Source organism: Urocitellus parryii, chromosome 14, assembly GCF_045843805.1.
Source record: "Urocitellus parryii isolate mUroPar1 chromosome 14, mUroPar1.hap1, whole genome shotgun sequence".
NCBI classification, from domain to species: domain Eukaryota; kingdom Metazoa; phylum Chordata; class Mammalia; order Rodentia; family Sciuridae; genus Urocitellus; species Urocitellus parryii.
This window is the reverse complement of record NC_135544.1, coordinates 16,068,654-16,085,792: the sequence shown is the minus strand read 5'-3', so window position 1 is coordinate 16,085,792 and position 17,139 is coordinate 16,068,654. Positions and strand designations below refer to the sequence as shown.

The window sequence follows — 17,139 nt, the reverse complement described above, 5'->3', positions numbered from 1 at the left end:
AGGTACTGTCTCTGTTTTATCTACCACTGTGTTCCTATTCCCTAATGTATCAGTTCAATAAACATTTGTGACATAAAAATAAACATTTGTGACATAAATCAATTAGAAGAGGGTATTATTTATTCACTTTATTTATGATAAACCTGACAGTATTTCTTAGAAAACAAGTGATCTCCATGCAGATAAGTAGCTCTCAATAGAGGGGACAGAAAAGCTATTTAAGATTAGAAAAGCTATTTAAAAGCTACTTGGAAAATTTTTTAAAAGATATTTATTACATTGTTATCTACATATCAAAGTTGGTCTTCAAGTATCTTCAGCAAAGAACAAATCTGTCATCTTAGATTTGCTATACATATAAAGTACTATATTTTCTAACAAAATTTGTGAACTAAATTTAACTAAAAGTAGTCTTTAAGTAAGTGGATTTACTAATTTATGTTCCACTATTCAGAAAATGAATATAAATCCCTAAACACCACCTTATGATAACTATCATTGAAAAAATTGTAGTAACCTAAAACTCTACAAAACACACAATGAAAATAGAACCAAAATTAATGTTTTAAAATACTTTATAAAATATTATGTTTCATTGGGCATAGTGGTTGTATGCCTGTAATCTCAGCTACTTGAAATACTAAGGCAGGAGAATACCAAGTTCAAGGACAGCCTGGGCAACTCAGTGATATATTGTCTCAAAAGATAAAAGAAACAAAAAAGGATGGGGATATAGCTCAATAGCACTTGCCTAGCATGACAAGGTCCTGGCTTCACTCCCAAGTATTGCAAAAGAGAAAAAAGAGTTTCCACATAACTAAGAACATTTGAACCATTTATGTGAAAGAACCTATACTGTTTTACGCACATATCTCCCTGAGTCCTCAAAATAACCTTATGAGGTAGGTACTAAATTTTCATTTTATTAAGAAACTAAAATACAGAGATTAAGTGATTTGCTCAATATCCCTCCATAGTTTCTGAAAGTGGAATCAAATTTGAAAACAAGGCATTACAGCCCATTAGGCATTACAGCCCATGCTCTTAATCTACTTTCAAGTAGAGATGTTTTCTAAACTGCCATTTTACAAACTGAATTAGCTAATAAATTGACCAATATTTTGATAAAAATGATAAAATTCAGCTCTGGGAACTTCAAATTCAATAGTTTAGATTGCAATACAAAGGAAACAAAGAAAATAAAAAATAATTCATATTTATATGGTGAGATGTTTCTAGCACTGATATACAAATCATTAATTTATTTTAAAGTCTTTGTTCATCTTTGTGAAAACAATCCCCCAAAGCCCTTGAATTTCAAGTTTTCTTGCTAGATAGGTTAATAAGAAATATCCCATAGTGTTTCTAAAAGTTTTATAATCACTTATAAGTAAGTAGGATGAAACAATCTAGATAATATGTAATATTCTTTCCTTTAAAAAACCGACTTAAGTGATTTCTTGGGGAAGAATATCTACCACATTTAGAGGGAACAGAATTTCAAACTATTTTTATCATTTAAAGACAACATATTATGATACTCTTCTCTCCTCTTTTCCCCACAGCAAAGACAATCTTGTAAATATTTCAAACTACAGTATGGGGAAAAGGGCGGGGTGTGGGACAATGTCGACTCTAAGGCATCTATTATAGATTATGTTGGGAAGGTAGACATGGATACCCACTGAACTGCTGATGGGCATCTGTGTTCACTTTCCAAACTAATAGGTGAACCTTGTGCAATTAACAATAAATTTCATCATATCCAATGCAGTTAAAATACATTAAAAACATTCTACTCAGGATGGGTATGTAGCTCAGTGGTAGACACATACTTGGCATGCACAAGGTAGGGTTTCAGTCCCAGCACCACAAAAATAAAAAATAAACAACAAAACAATCTACTCAAAAAGAATTATGTGGTCTCTCAGAAACAGAAAGAAGAGGACCACAACCAAATTTACTAAAACTTGCTTAAACTAAAACAAAACAAAAATACTAAAACTAGCAAAAAATTGGGGTGAGGTTGTGGCTCAATGGAAGAGAGCTCCCCTAGCACGTGTGAGGCACTAAGTTTGATCCTCAGCACCACATAAAAATCCATAAATAAAATAAAGATATCTACAACTAAAAAAAAAAATTGAAAAAAACTAGCAAAAATTTGTAGAAAACAGGTGACCTTTGAGAGATATTGTTTGTACTGTGCTTTATATATAAAATATACAGTATATATTACTTTGCTTCAATATTTCAAATATATACACTAATATATAAATTACCTTGCTTCTGTTCACAGTTCACAGCACAGCCTAAAATGAGTTGGAGCATCCTTCCAAGCTCTGCTGCATCAGAATGCTCTCCAATAAGGTTCACATCAGGAAGGGTAAAGTCATTAATCTGTTGTCCTAAAATCTAAATGGAAACAAAAGATTACAATTACATTCACATTTATATTACCACATGAAATATTTGATAGATTACTTTTTAATCACTAGAAACTGACTGCAAAGGACACAGCTGTTCAATCTCACTCCCAATTTGTTTTTACCTCACATACCTAAGTTATAACAATCCTGATAACTCAAGCAACTTAAGTCACTATTTGGCATGTGATATGCACACTGAGAAAAGAAGCTGTGTACTGATCCTTTTACTATTCCAAGAAGGATGAGATGTTTGCTTTTTGTGAACCTTAAACAAAAGGTTCTGAACTAGGGGACACCAAAAAAGCCGAGATTAAATAAAAACTCAGACCCTATAGTCACATTCACTCCATTTGAGTCCTTAAATGCTGGTAGCAAGATTTGTTGACAAGTACCTAGGTTGTTTCCATAGCTTATCTATTATGAATTGTGCTGTGATAAAAGTTGATATGGCTGCATCTCTATAGTATGCAGATTTTAGATCTTTTGGATATATACCAAGGAGTAGGATACCTGGTTTATATGCTGGCTCCATCCCTAGTTTTTTGAGGAATCTCCATACTGCTTTCCAGAGTGACTACACTAATTTGTGGTCCCATGAACAATGTATGAGTGTACCTTTTCCCCCACATCCTTGCCAACATTTATTATTATTTGTATTCTTGATAATTGCCAAAGAATGGATTTTTAAATTTTATTTTACATACTCTGGATCACTCTATGCTGCAGATAGGAAGTGAAAAGAAGAATTTGCGAAAGGTGAACACAGGGGCTTTCTAAGGTGGTGACAATGTTCCACAGACCTATTATAAGACTGTTCACTTTATAATTAACTGTTAAGTATGTCACATACTTTTCTGAATATATGTTTATTTTACAATGAAAAACTGATGGGTGTTGTGCAGAAGGGGTGCTGCTATTTCAGATAAGCAGTCAATGAAAGCTTCTAACAAAATCTGCCTCAGACAAAATCTGAACAGAGTAGCTGGGGATACAGCTCAGTGGCAGAGTTGTGCTTAGCCTGCGTGGGACCCTGGATTCCATCCCCAGGCCCAAAACCAAGCAAACAAACAAAAACCAAAATACAAAATCAAAACACCCCCCCCAAATAAAATAATAACTTTCCAAAACAAAAACAACAACAACAAAATGAATAGAGATCTAGAATAAACCAGCAAATCATATAACAAAATGTGGAGGAACAAGCCACACAAGATTTTAGCCTGGGGCAAAGTACTGAGATAGGAGTGTACTGGAATTCCAACAATATCAAGATCATTATGGCTGGGGAGAAGGAGTGATGGGAGTGGGAGGAAGATCATTTACTTCCTTGGCAGTTGCTAACTGTGATGCCTACTGGGAGGAACCTGGGCAGATGGATTAAGAAATAAATAAAGTAAAAAAAAAAAATATGGAAGTAAAAATAATCTGTGATTAGTACTCACAGAAAGGTGAGAAAAAGTATTACATTCATAAAGTAAGAACAGGATATAAAAGTTTCACTTAGGAAAGAGCAAAGCTTATGGGAATTGAAAATATGATAGCATAAATGAAAGCTTTGATGCACAAACTGGAAGAAAGGTGTGTGATTATCTCAGAAAGCAGAGCAAAAACACAAGAGAAATGGTTAGCTAATTAATTAAAGGATTAATCCAGGAGGCTCAAAGGCTGGAAAGTGAATAGAGAAAATAAATTGAAAAAATATAAATTAAAAAAAATCAGAAAAATTTCTAAAACTAAAACTAATAGGTGGGTAGTTTGAATACTTGGAAAGTGCCAAAGCATAGTAATAATTTTTTAAATAAAGCTTTTTCCCTGCAAAAAATTCACCTCACACCAAAGCACACCATCCTGAAACTTGGGAGATTTTAAAAGATCCTAAAAATTTCCAGAAAATGAAAAAGTTACCAAGAAGGAATGAGAATCCACATGAAATTTCAACATTTCTGCAAGTTAGAAGACAATGCAGCAATGCCTTCAAAATATTTACATTATTTCCAACTAAAATTCCATAACCAACTCAACTCTCAAGAAAGAAGATTGTTTTCAAATGTGCATGACCTAAAAAAGTTATCTATCAAGTACTTTTCAGAAGATGTTAATGGAAAATGTGCTTTACAAAAAAAAAAAAAAAAACAGGAACAAGAAATACATATTATTCAGTCAATGGAATATAAGGTAGGACAGGACAAAGGAATTCTTCCCAGGATAAGGGTGAAAGGTAATAAATGAACAGTTTATTTATTATTCTTATTATTCCATTTAGAGTGAAAAATAGTTTCACTGCAGAAATATCAACATAATAGGATAAGGGAACCCGCCTGGGGGTATTCACACAATACATGGTTATACCATGTTACCTTTTTTATTTGGGGGTGGGAAGGAGATATTGGGGATTGAACTCAAGGGTGCTTTCTCACTAAGCTAACTTCCCAGTGCTTTTCATTTTGAAACAGGATCTTGCTAAATTGCTAAGGTGGCCTCAAACTTGTGATCCTCCTGCCTCAACCTCCCGAGTTGTACACCACTGCATCAGGCTCATATTACCTTTCTAAAGTCTAAAAAACTCTGGATTTCAAAATGGATCTGGTCTAAAGGATTAGAGACTATGGATCTGCATACATATTTTACAAGTACATTTATGTATATTTTCTATAAAACTGGTATCATATGCCACATACAATCTCATATTTCATATTATTAAATAGTTTTTATTAATACGAAGTTTTATGGTTGCAAGGTATTTACAAAACATTTTCTTATTGTTAGACATTTGGGTTATTTTCAATTTTTACCTACTATGAAATAATGACGAGGTAGACAGCCCTAAGTAGTTTTATTTTATTTTACTGTAATAGGGTCTCACTCAACTCTGTTGTCCCAGATGGCCTCCAATTCCTGGGCTCAAGTGATCCTCCTGCCTCAGAATTCTGAGTGGCTGTTATGAAGTTTTAGTAGGTAAATTTCTAAAACTAGAATTATTCTGTTAAAGGCTTTTAAAAACAGAGAAGTATTCTGCCTTCAAGGAGTTTATGTAGGGTGTAGAAGGCATAAAATGAATAAGTAAACGCACAAAGAAATACACAATTACAAATTACAGTAGGTAGTCAGAAGAAAAAAAAAACACTGGGCTATGAGAATAAATGAGGACTGGTAATGAGTCACGTAGTATGCTTACTAAATAGTTGTGCAGGCACAAACTAAGCAAATATCAACTATATATACTGATTTTAGTTTTACTTATTCTCCCATTCTTTGTCATAATCATTTAGTACTGAATAGAATTGGGCTCTTAAAAGGGCATTAGAAAAGTTCCAAAGACATAAAGCCATCTTCAGAGGTAGGATTTTTCTACTCTCTGAATATAAGGAGCATGACTGGATGATGCTGACTGAAGCCACAGAGTGACAGTGATAGACTCAAGGACCAAAACATTGCCAAGGAAAATTTTGTGGAGTAGAGGTAGAATAGTTGGAGGAATTAAAAAAACAAAATAGATTAACAGAAAGAGGTATATATGGTTAGATTACCTGACCTAAATTTCTCACATGTAAGATGGGGATAACAGGACTTCTAACATCTAGTAAGAGTACAGCATTACAAATAATACCTTCTTCACAATAACACTCAATAAAATGTTCCTGAAACATCATCATGATCTTTAATATAAGTTTTCGTTCTTTTTTACTGTAAAACTTTAGTGAAAATTACCATTTATACTTCACAAAATAGGCACAATGCTCAGAACAAAAACAATTACTTCTTCTAAGCCAAAGATCTAATAAATATTACTTCTTAGTACACTTAAGAAGTAACAGTAATAAAATACTCCTTTACACATTTGTCAAGATGTCTAACACAAACCCTACATATACTGTTATACGTCTTAAGTGTCGTATTTTTCTTGGAAATTAGTATTTACTTTATGTAAATAAACACTATTAATTTTAGAGTAGTCATCTATTTACATATTTCCAAATATATAAACATTTATAGTATCTATTTACTAATATTTATAAATATTTACTTATTTATGGTACTGGGGATTGAACTCAGCAATTCAATCCACTGAGCCACAAGCCCAGACCTTTTTATTTTGAGACAGGATCTAAGTTGCTGAAGTTGGCCTCAAATTTATGATCCTCCCACCTCAGCCTTCCCAGTAGCTGAAATTACAGGAGGGCTTCACCACATACTTGAGATAATTAGAAAATCTAGAGTGCCAAATATGTGGTAATACTATGCAATGGGGCTGGGATGTAACAATGACTACATCAGGTCTGGTCCCAACCTCATTTCATGACTAATATGAGGGTGAGACAACCAAGTAAACAAAACAAAACAAAAAGAGCCCAGATATGGCAAGGATCAAAGGGAATAAACACAGTGCTGTGAATAAATGGGCTGAAGTAACTGCTGTCCCAGCTGAGATAGCGCATACTTAGGGAATGCATCTCTGGGAAATAAGAATAGGTTCAAATAAGTATGTGCTAGCAATGACAAGAGCTGAGAGAAGAACATGACATATATCAAGAGAACCAGGAGTGTAGGCTCTGAGGCACACAGGGGTTTGGCATATCTGAGGAACAGGAGGAGGATGAAGGGGCTATAGTGTTGTTGGTGAGGAGAAAGTAGTGTAAGAAGTAGTTAGAGGATCATGTAGCACCTGGTGGTACATTGTAAGAAATGTAGATTTGATCTTTAGGGCAATACAAAATCACCTAAGACTTAAAGAAGGAAACTGACATATTCTAGTTTATATTTTTAAAAACTATCCTAGCTTGAAAGTGGAGACCCAACTACCAAAGGATAATGGTAAAATCTGTTAGGTTTTTTAGTAATCTAAACACAAGCTAATGATGGTTTGGTGTAGGGTCGTGGTGGGAGAGCTGGAGAAAACTCTATTTTGAAGGTTTAATAGATCTTGCAGATGGTATTAAAAGAAGGAAGGGCTGGGCATAGTGGCATACACCTGCAATCAGGAAGCTGAAGCAGAAGGACTGCTAAGTTTAAGGCCAACCTCAGCAACTTAGCAAGACCCTGTCTCAAAAAATAAAAAGAGCTGGGGATATAGCTCAGTGGTAAAGAACTCTTTGTTCATCCTCAGTACCTTGTAGAGATGGAGTGTGAACTGTTAAGATTGTACGATGTACTAGGGTGGATGGAAGTGTCACACTTACTGAAATGGGAAGACTGGTGTTATGGTTATAAATGTAATCATTAACACACGTAAGCTTGCAGGGGGAAGAAAACAATAGGAAAATAATGCAGATTTCTACATAGTATTGTGTCCATTTGGAATCTATGATCATGAAATTTAAAGTGAAATGATTTAGTCCCACTCTCTGAAAATTTCCCCAGCAATGTGTGATGCAGATTCTGAGGGTAAAGTAAGTTCACCTAGGGCCAGGGTCTTGCCAAATAATAAGACACAAGTAGGCAGTGAAGTTAACCATGATAGTGCACAGGCTCTAAACCATTTTCACAAGTTAGGGAAGAAGGGAAAATTAATAGTAGAAAGCAAAATCTAATATAAATTAGTAATCATCCACAAACTACCCATAATGCAATAAAGTTTATTCATCTGTTTGGCATGTAACAGATGGTTATTGGAACCAATATCCTAGAAACTAAATAAGAGAAAATAAGTGCATTATTAAATTTGAAAATGAATTTTCCTTATTTAAAACTATTATAAAATTAAACTATCCTATGGTAATACTTCCAAGTAGAATCAGAAGAGAGTCCTTACCTCATGATTGTAATCCAGGATTCCTTTTAATATTTTCTTTAAATTGCTAATCTGTATAAAGAGAGAAAACAACTGGGTCAAAGACAAGCAAAAATCAAAATATAGTTTAACATAAAAATTTTCTAAGCCAAACATCATTCTAGTTAATCATAAAGCATATACAAGTTAAGCATTCCTAATCCAAAAATCTAAAATTTTAAATTCTCCCAAATCTGAAACTTTTGGAAAGTCACATTAGTACTCAAAAGTTTGGATTTGGAACATTCTGATTTCAGATTAGAGATATTCAACCCACAAAATCTAACGCAAACATTACAAAATCCAAAACACTCTGAAATCTGATGCACTTCTGGTCCCCAAACATTTCAGATAAGGGATACCCAAGATGTATAAAAAAAAAAAAAAACATAAAATTTAAGAGCATATTTGAATTTACCATCATCAAAACAGGTCTAAGAAATTTATAAAAAAAATTAAGACTGAGCACTGTGGCTCACACCTGTAATCCCAGATAATCAGACAGCTGAGGCAGGAGGATTCCAAGTTCAAGTTCAGCCTGGGCAATTTAGAGAAACCCTGTCTCAAATTAAAAAATGGGCTGGGGATATAGCTCAGTTGTAGAGTGCTTACGGCTAGCATGTGCAAAGCCCTGAGTTCCATCCCTAGTACAACAAAAAAGCAAAAAATTAAATTTCCAACTAAGTTTAAGTTTCAATGTAATGACCACATTGACAGAAAATGCTGGGTAAGTGAATGAGACTTAACAGTTACATTGAATTATTCAGATTTTCTACAAAGAAAAAATTGCTGTCATTAATGAAGATTCAAGTTTAGTGCTATTTTCCTCAGCAAAGTGGAGCTATCACTTACACACAGATTTCAATTCTTAATTTAGAGCACTAAGCTAAAAACTATAGTAAAAATTACCCTTACAGATCTCTTAACCCACCAAATATAATGTCTCCAAATTCCCTCACTGTTGGAAAAGATTGCTGTTTCTTTAGCTTTTCAAAGTAAATACTTTTAGGACAGGTTGTAAAATTTACTGTCATATCTTGAAACATTAGAACAAATAATACTGAGTACTACAAGACCTTATACTCTACGAAGAACCCTAAAAATGAAATAAAAGGAAACACCACAGATACCGCCCAGTGTTTACTCATCCCAGAGCTTAAGTTCTCTGGCCAATAGGTTATTTGGGAGAAATAACAGAGTATCACTGCCATGTTTATTGCAAATTGTAATTTTTTCCCCCAACTCATACAGTTAAATCTATGTTAAATTAAATGTGTATATGATATGATTCTGTTGATCATCCCATTGATCTAGCTGACCTTGGCCTATATTAGTACAGGTTGAGCATCCATTGTCTGAATGTTTTAGGACCAGAGAGTTTCAAATTTTGGATTAAGGACCTGTAATTGAAGATATTTTAGAACAGGAAATGATAGAACTTGTGGCTATTGAATCAAATAGACTAAATTAGTCCACATCTACATGGAACAGGTGGTAGGGCAGCACAGAATTCAAGGCTCTTTTATTTGGCTGAGCTGAGGGCTATTGGCAAGGCCTGCAGTATGCTGCAGCTTTCAGGAAGGGGCTTGACTGCAGCCACCCAACTTGTTCCATTCCTGGGCAGCATTCCCCCAACTGGCACAACAAGATATACCAGTAGCTTAGCACTGATTCCTTTCAGACTTTTTTTTTTTAAATACTTTTTTAGTTGGACAGTAGTTGGACACAATGCCTTTATTTTATTTATTTTTATGTGGTGCTGAGGATCAAACCCAGTGCTTCGCACATGCTCTACTGCTGAGCCACAACCCCAGCCCCTCCTTTCAGATTCTTAAGCACCGCTCTGGGCAGCATCCCCCTTCATATTAGAAAGCCAGCAGGCACTTTGGAGAAAAAACAAGAAAGTGGAGGAGGTGCTAAAAGAGGAAGAGTAATATATGGGGGGAAAAGATTATCTATGGTCAAGTTGTAAAGGGCAAAGTGAAGTACCTCCTAAAACAAAGTTTTCTCAGATGAGGACAACATACAGAGCCAGAAGAGAACCTGGATTCCCTGGAGCTCATTGCTTAGTTTCTAAGGTCACAGAAAACAGCCCAGGACAGATAGATAAATCAGAGGGAAGAAAGTGCAAAGCTGATTCTGACTCTCAAGATAATGAAGAAGAGAGCAAACCAAAGAAGAAGGAAAAAAAGGCATTGCCCAGGTTTTAAAGCTGGAGCTGAATAATGGAGCTACAGACTTTAGCTGAAAAACTCTGACAAGGCTGACTTCATCCCTTCCAAGGAAGCCAATGTCAAGTGCTCACAGGCTGTCATAGCACTCTATGGGTAAAGGCTGACTCAATGGCATTCCCACACCCTGGAGGATGACAACAAAAAAAGATAATAAGAATTAACTCTCCTGAGTCTCAACCCCTGTCGCCTCAGACTGGGAAGAGGAGGAGTTCTACTTATCTTGACACTATTAGGTAGCTTGAGAAGATGTCCTTTGAAGAACCAATCTTAAATCTGTGCCCTGCAGCAGCCCAAGCACTTAAAAGCTGTTCCAAGCTGGAGAGTTTGCACACCCATTCCAGGGGAGGAGAGGAGATAAGTATTTCAAGGCAACCCATTCTACACTTTACTGAGAAAAGCAAAGAGCCTTCGATGAAGGTCAAACTCTGGAGAATTGGGTGTGTAGGAAAGCAAAAAGGTACTGTCAATCTTCCGAGAACATCTCCACAACCCATAGCCCTCTTCCCAATAATGCTTTCTTTTTTTTTTTTCTTCCGGTACTGGAGATTGAACTCAGGGGTGCTTTACCACTGAGCTACATCCCCAGCCTTTTTAGTTTTCAGATAAGTCTCACTAAATTGCTTAGAGCTTGCCTCAAACTTGCAATCTTCCTGCCTCCACCACCCAAGTTGTTAGGATTACAGGTGTGCACCATCATACCCTGCTTAACTTTGCATTTTTTATAGTGCAGCACGTGTATAGTTTTTGGCTATTAATGGTGTAGTATTTGGGGGTGGGAAGGATAGGGTGGGGTAGAAGAGAAATGAATAGGATCACTGTAGTTAAAATTTGGGGCCTGAGGGGCTGGGGCTGTGACTCAGTGGTAGAGCACTTGCGTAGCACTTGTGAGGCACTGGGTTCGATCCTCAGCACCTCATTAAAATAAATAAAATAAACAATTTTTTAAAAATGGGGGCCTGACTGGGAATATGGTAAAACAATGGAAAGAACAAGTAACTGATGATTGGAAGAGGTAAGTATTTTACCATTTCAAAAAATGTCATTGGCACCATAAATGAAGACTTGTGAGAGACTATTTAAAGGCTGTGAATGCCTGAAACTTATGAGCTAAAGTGAGCTTAATGTTGTTCCCCACAAAATTATCACAGCTGCCACTTTGGAGATAGAAACTGAGTTGAGATGGGAAAGTGTTTTATTGGGAGAGTATATTTAGGCAGATCATTCTGTCTTAGAGGTGCTAATTCCTGAAGTTAAACAAAAAGACCCCCTTTTTTTCCCAATTATGAAGTTATAAATATCAGCTTGTCCATCCAAACCAATGGCTGATATACTGGGGGGCAGGGCATGTGGGGGGCGCAGGTGGGAGGGATGTGGGGAGGCACCAAGGGAGGTAAAGAGGAGACTAGAGAAAGAGGACAGCCCATGTTCTTAGGATGGAAACTACTGGAGAAACTACTGGAAACTCATTTTTTAATTCTAAACTCTGAAACCATTAGTGCAAGTTTCATTCACTGACAGCACAAGTTTCACGAGTCAATTTAAGGGTCAAATGATTTCAAAAGACCTGGTCTTAGAAGATTAACATGTATTAGAGCTACATTATAAAATCTTTTTTAGGCCTGTGTTAGATTTCTATGAAAACTTTGTTTAAATGTAAACTTCCTATACATGGTCAGTTTTTGTCTTAATAAAACTATAGATTTATTTTTTAAAAAAGAGGCTGAATTAATTAAGGGCAACCCAAGGGTTGAAGACATTTATTTTTAAGAAAAAATAAACTAAAAACTTGCTCATTTATTAAAAACAATAATAAACTTCAAAAATAACATGTTTGTTCTTCTGGAAGAATTTAAAGATATGAAAATTCTTTATTTTCTTTAGTCCTATTCTAAGATGATCCTTTTTCTCATATATTTAAAATTAGAATATCTTAAAAACAAATATGTTCATTTAAAAGAGTAGCTTTTCCTCAATCACAAAGATATATATCATATTTTTTACTCAATGGCATCATAAAATTTAGGAAGTATAACTTAAGGTAAAATATGGAAAACAAATTTCAGTTCTAAACATTAAGAATATAATAAACATTTTTACTGTATAACTGTATTTTTATCTGTCTAAATACCATTGCCACATACTCATGACAACGAATATAGTGCATCTGGGCATGTGTGTGTTTCTGTGCACATGGGGAAGAGAATATGCAACTCCCCTTTTGATCAAGCCAGCAAGCAAACACAAAAGGATTAGTAGCATTATCTTAAACATGCCTACATTGTTTTGAACACACTATAACATTATATAATGATTACTTTAATTGCCTAATCTTGAAAGGTTGTTCAGAAATTAAAACAGAGCCATTAAACAGTTTTCATTCCCTTGCTTAGAAAAAAGAAGGAATTAGTCCCAATACTTAAGCAACCAACACTTGTTAATCAAGCAAGTGCTTTCTGGGGGAAATATAAAGACAAACCAGGGCTGGACTTGGTGGGTATGCTTCTGTAGTCTCAGGTAATCAGGAAGCTGAGGTGGGAGGACCACGTGAGTCCAAAAGTTCAAGACCAGCCTGAGCAACAGAGCGAGACCTCATCATTTACTCATTCCTTTGTTCATAAACAAATTTGTGAATGAATATATGAATGAAAAAAGGAAAAAAAATCCAGACAGATCAGGGGCTTTACATGCTTAATCATTTGCATTTCTGAGTCTCCACTAGTATATACCGGTATATATTAAAAAGAAAAAAATCTATCAATCTAGTGTACCAAAATTACAGAAAAGTAGAAGAAATTGGTGGTTGCAAGGACACAAGTGTGTTGGTATTATGAATGTGGCTTTAAAGGCAGCACCAGGAAGTCTGTGGTGATACCATAGTTCTGTACCCTGTGATTAGTAATGAAATATGCTATGCCATGAGACGGTGACAAAGAACTGAACATACAAACAGAAGTACATGCAACACTGGTAAAATCTAAATGATCTGTACATCATAAAAAGTTTAATTCCCTATTTTGATAATGCATTATAATTATAGATGATACTACCAATAGAGAAACTGGATGAAAAGTTACACAGGACCAACTTCCTGTGAGCATATAATTATTTAAAAATATAAAGAAAAAAATTTAGTGGATTGCAACCAACATTTGAAAAAATAAAAACATCAGTATATAAAGTATGAATAATAAGCTGCTTGCCTATATATGCACACACATTCAGGTGGGCAGCAGGTTACAAAAGTAAACTATATTTCTTATTGTGGGTTTGGTTTAAGACTGAGAAATACTGAAATTTAAGGTTACTAGGAAAGAAATGAAAATGTTTCATTCTTTGAGTGTTTGGACACAGTAAATAATGATCAACATTTTCTCAATACCAACACAACCATCACCATTGGCAACCAACACACATACTATGCACTATTTTGTTGTTGTTGTTGTTATAGGTGGACATAATACCTTTATTTTATTTATTTATTTTTATGTGGTTCCGAGGATCAAACCCAGTGCCTCACATGTGCCAGGCAAGTGCTCTACCACTGAGGTACAACCCCAGCCTCTGTGTGCTATTCTAAGTACACAATAACTCACTTATTTCTGTGAGGTAGATCCCATTACAATCTGTATTTTACAGTGGGGAAACTGAAACACAGAAAGACGACAACACTTCCCCACAGAAAGTACTGGTAGACCTGTGTGAGAACACAGGCACTCTGGCTCCAAAGCCCATGCCCTCACTATGTCTTACTGACTTCAGGATACCTCCAATCTTTAATTCTAGATTATTTCACTACGGATTACCTAGGTTTCTAAAACTTACTAAATGTATTAGACTAAACAAACAAACAAACAAAAACCACCACCATAACAAATATCAAACACACACAAACATTTAAAGATTCAATAGATGGTACAACAAAAAGAAATACCTTTAGCCTCCAATTATCTCCCACTTCAGTTTTGATTCTGTTTAGCCAATTTTCATCAAAATATGCAGGATCTCTGCAAATAAAGAAATGCTAGTATATTAAAATCATGTAGCTAATCATGCTAAAAAACAGACAATTGAATCCCACCCCATACCATTATTTAAGTGAAGCATAAAAATGTATTTGCCACACATCAGCCACTAAATAACTCAGTATAAAAGGCCATGTGTAATTACAGCAGATTTCTCTAAATTCAACCTGTTTTTAGCTGTCATAAAAATATGTATTTTATTATTAAAAACCCCTAACAGGAAAAAAAACAGTGACATTAGTATATTCTAAAAATTAGTTGAAAGCGCTAGAATTAATTGTAGATGCTATGCAAATATCTAAAAAAACAGTCAAAATCAATGACAATTTTTAAAAGACTAAAAAATTAAAATAAAATTTTTAGTTAATATTTTTAATGATCTCTATCACCTAATACTTCAAAGACTACCCACAATGTAGTTAAATTTTGGTTTCTTTAAATAACTTGAGAACCTATTTTAGATTTAGACATTACATAGAGTCTAAACATTTGTTTATAAAATGCTTAAAATCTAACATTAATATGAACAAATACATTAAAACATGGATAGAACCTAATTATACTTGTATTTATTTATTTTAATTTTATTTTTCCTAGGAAAATCTCCCATACTTCTAACAAACAACTAGGAAGAAAAAGAAACTTCAAAATTCTCACACCCAGCAACTCACTTATTTTAAAGTTTTCAAATGGATAGTCTAAGAAATTATATCATTTGTCCAAAACCTGGATGGGCACCTGTATTTGTCCTGGCCTAACAAATGCTAAGTCCATGATCTTTCCATGACACACCTGTCTCTATTCAAACTCCCCTACCCCTGAAAAAAAAAAAAGGCAATGAGACAGATAAGTTAGAATAAATCTATTTAAACTTCTGGTGTAATTCAAGCCAATAAATACAATCAGTACAAAATTTTATTCCAATTAGCTTCAAATGAAGCAACAGCTACTTAGCATTTTTAACTTTCCTTATGAAAAAATATTTAGGTAATAAATACATAACCCCAAACTGTTATTTTTATAGAGATCAGTTAATTATTTTTGAAGCCTTTTTCTTTTCTTTCTTTCTTTCTTTCTTTTTTTCCCCCCCTATACCAGGGATTCAACAAAGGGGTGCTAAACCACATCCCCAGACCTTTTCATATTTTACTTTTGAGACACTAAAGTTGCTTAGGGCAACTCACTAAGTTGCTTAGGGCCTCTCTAAGTTGCTGAGGCTGGCTTTGAACTTATGATTCTTCTGTCTCAGCCTGTGAGTCACTGGGATTATAGGCTTGCACCTCTCGCCCAGCTGAAGCCTGTTTCTTTTTGGGGGGTGGAGGTGGGGTGGGGGAGGTGTACCAGGGATTGAACTCAGGGGCGCTCGACCACTGAGACACATCCACAGCTCTTTTTTTTAATTTTATTTTGAGACAGGTTCTCACTGAGTTGCTTAGTGCCTTGCTAAATTGCTGAGGCTGGCTTTGAACTCATGATCCTCTTGTTTCAACCTCCCCAGATGCTGGGGTTACAGGCATCCACCACTCAGTTAGAGCTTGTTTCTTTATCACTAAATAACATACTGTATTTTCTATCTACTTAAAAAAAAATCACTAGATAACATACTATATTTTCTATCTACTTTAAAATAAACAGTTTTATTGAGATATAAATCAGGTGCCATACAATTTACCCATTTAAAGAATACAAACTAGATTAGTATATAATGTTCAAAGTTGTACAACCATCACCACAATCTAATCTTAGGGCATTTGTATCCTTTTCCACAAAACCCTGTATCCGTTAGTCGTCACTCTCCATTTCACCATCTTCCCAGTTCCTGGACATCATTAATCTACTTTATATCTCCATGAGTTTGTCTATTCTGAACATTCCATACAAATAAGATCATACATTATGTGTTCTTCTGTCTTCTCTTCACCTTTTCCTGCTTCTTTCACTTAGTGTTTGAAAATGTTTATCAATATTGCAGCATGTATCATTACTTCACTTCTTTTTATGGCTGAATAATTTTCCATTTATGTGTATATAGTCCTGCACCACACATTTTGGTCAATGATGGATGGACTGCATGTATGAGGTGGTTCCATAAGATATATTGCCTAGTAATGCTGTAGCTGTCTTTGTGTTGTAAGTACTATGATGTCTGCACAATGACAAAAATTGTCTAATGATGCTTTCTCAGCCAGTATCCCTACTGTTAAGTGACCTATGATTGTAACCACATTTTGTTTATCCATTCATTAGCTTTTTTTTTTGTAGTTGCTCACATCTGCTTAATTTCTTCTTTCCAGATATATATGAGTAGAGTGTATTTTGACATATTATACATATGTAGAATAAGTATAACTTGTTCCAATCAGGATCCCATTATTGTGGTTGTATATGATATGGAGATACACTGGTCATACATAAGATTAGGAAAGCTATGTCTGGTTCATTCTACTGTCTTTTCTATTTCCATCCCCTCTCCCTTCCCTTTTTTCCCCTTTGTCTAGTCCACCTTCTAATCTTGCCCTCTCATGTTGTGGGTTATCATCCACATTATTAGAGAGAATGTTCTGCCTTTGGTATTCATCAGCTAATTATATTTGGGTTGTTTCACTTTGGGGCTATTATGAATAATGATGCTTTGACACTCAAATACCCATTCTTGTATGGCATATGTTTTGCCTGGTATATGGCTAAGG

At 34.9% G+C, this 17,139-nt stretch overlaps 1 protein-coding gene and 1 pseudogene across 2 annotated transcripts in view; one reads left to right on the top strand and one right to left on the bottom strand.

Annotated features, from left to right (window-relative positions):
• The window catches only part of Hook3 (hook microtubule tethering protein 3), a 121,724-nt gene that overhangs the window by 77,620 nt on the left and 26,965 nt on the right, over positions 1 to 17,139 (bottom strand). For both annotated transcript variants that reach the window (XM_026380274.2, XM_026380276.2), the window contains exons 3-5: positions 14,359 to 14,431; positions 8,176 to 8,226; positions 2,280 to 2,412 (exon numbers count right to left, since the gene is read on the bottom strand). In XM_026380274.2, coding sequence (XP_026236059.1) covers positions 2,280 to 2,412; positions 8,176 to 8,226; positions 14,359 to 14,431 — 257 coding nt within the window. The remainder of the gene's footprint in view (positions 1 to 2,279; positions 2,413 to 8,175; positions 8,227 to 14,358; positions 14,432 to 17,139) is intronic.
• Positions 8,914 to 10,578, top strand: LOC113175925 (chromobox protein homolog 1 pseudogene; annotated as a pseudogene).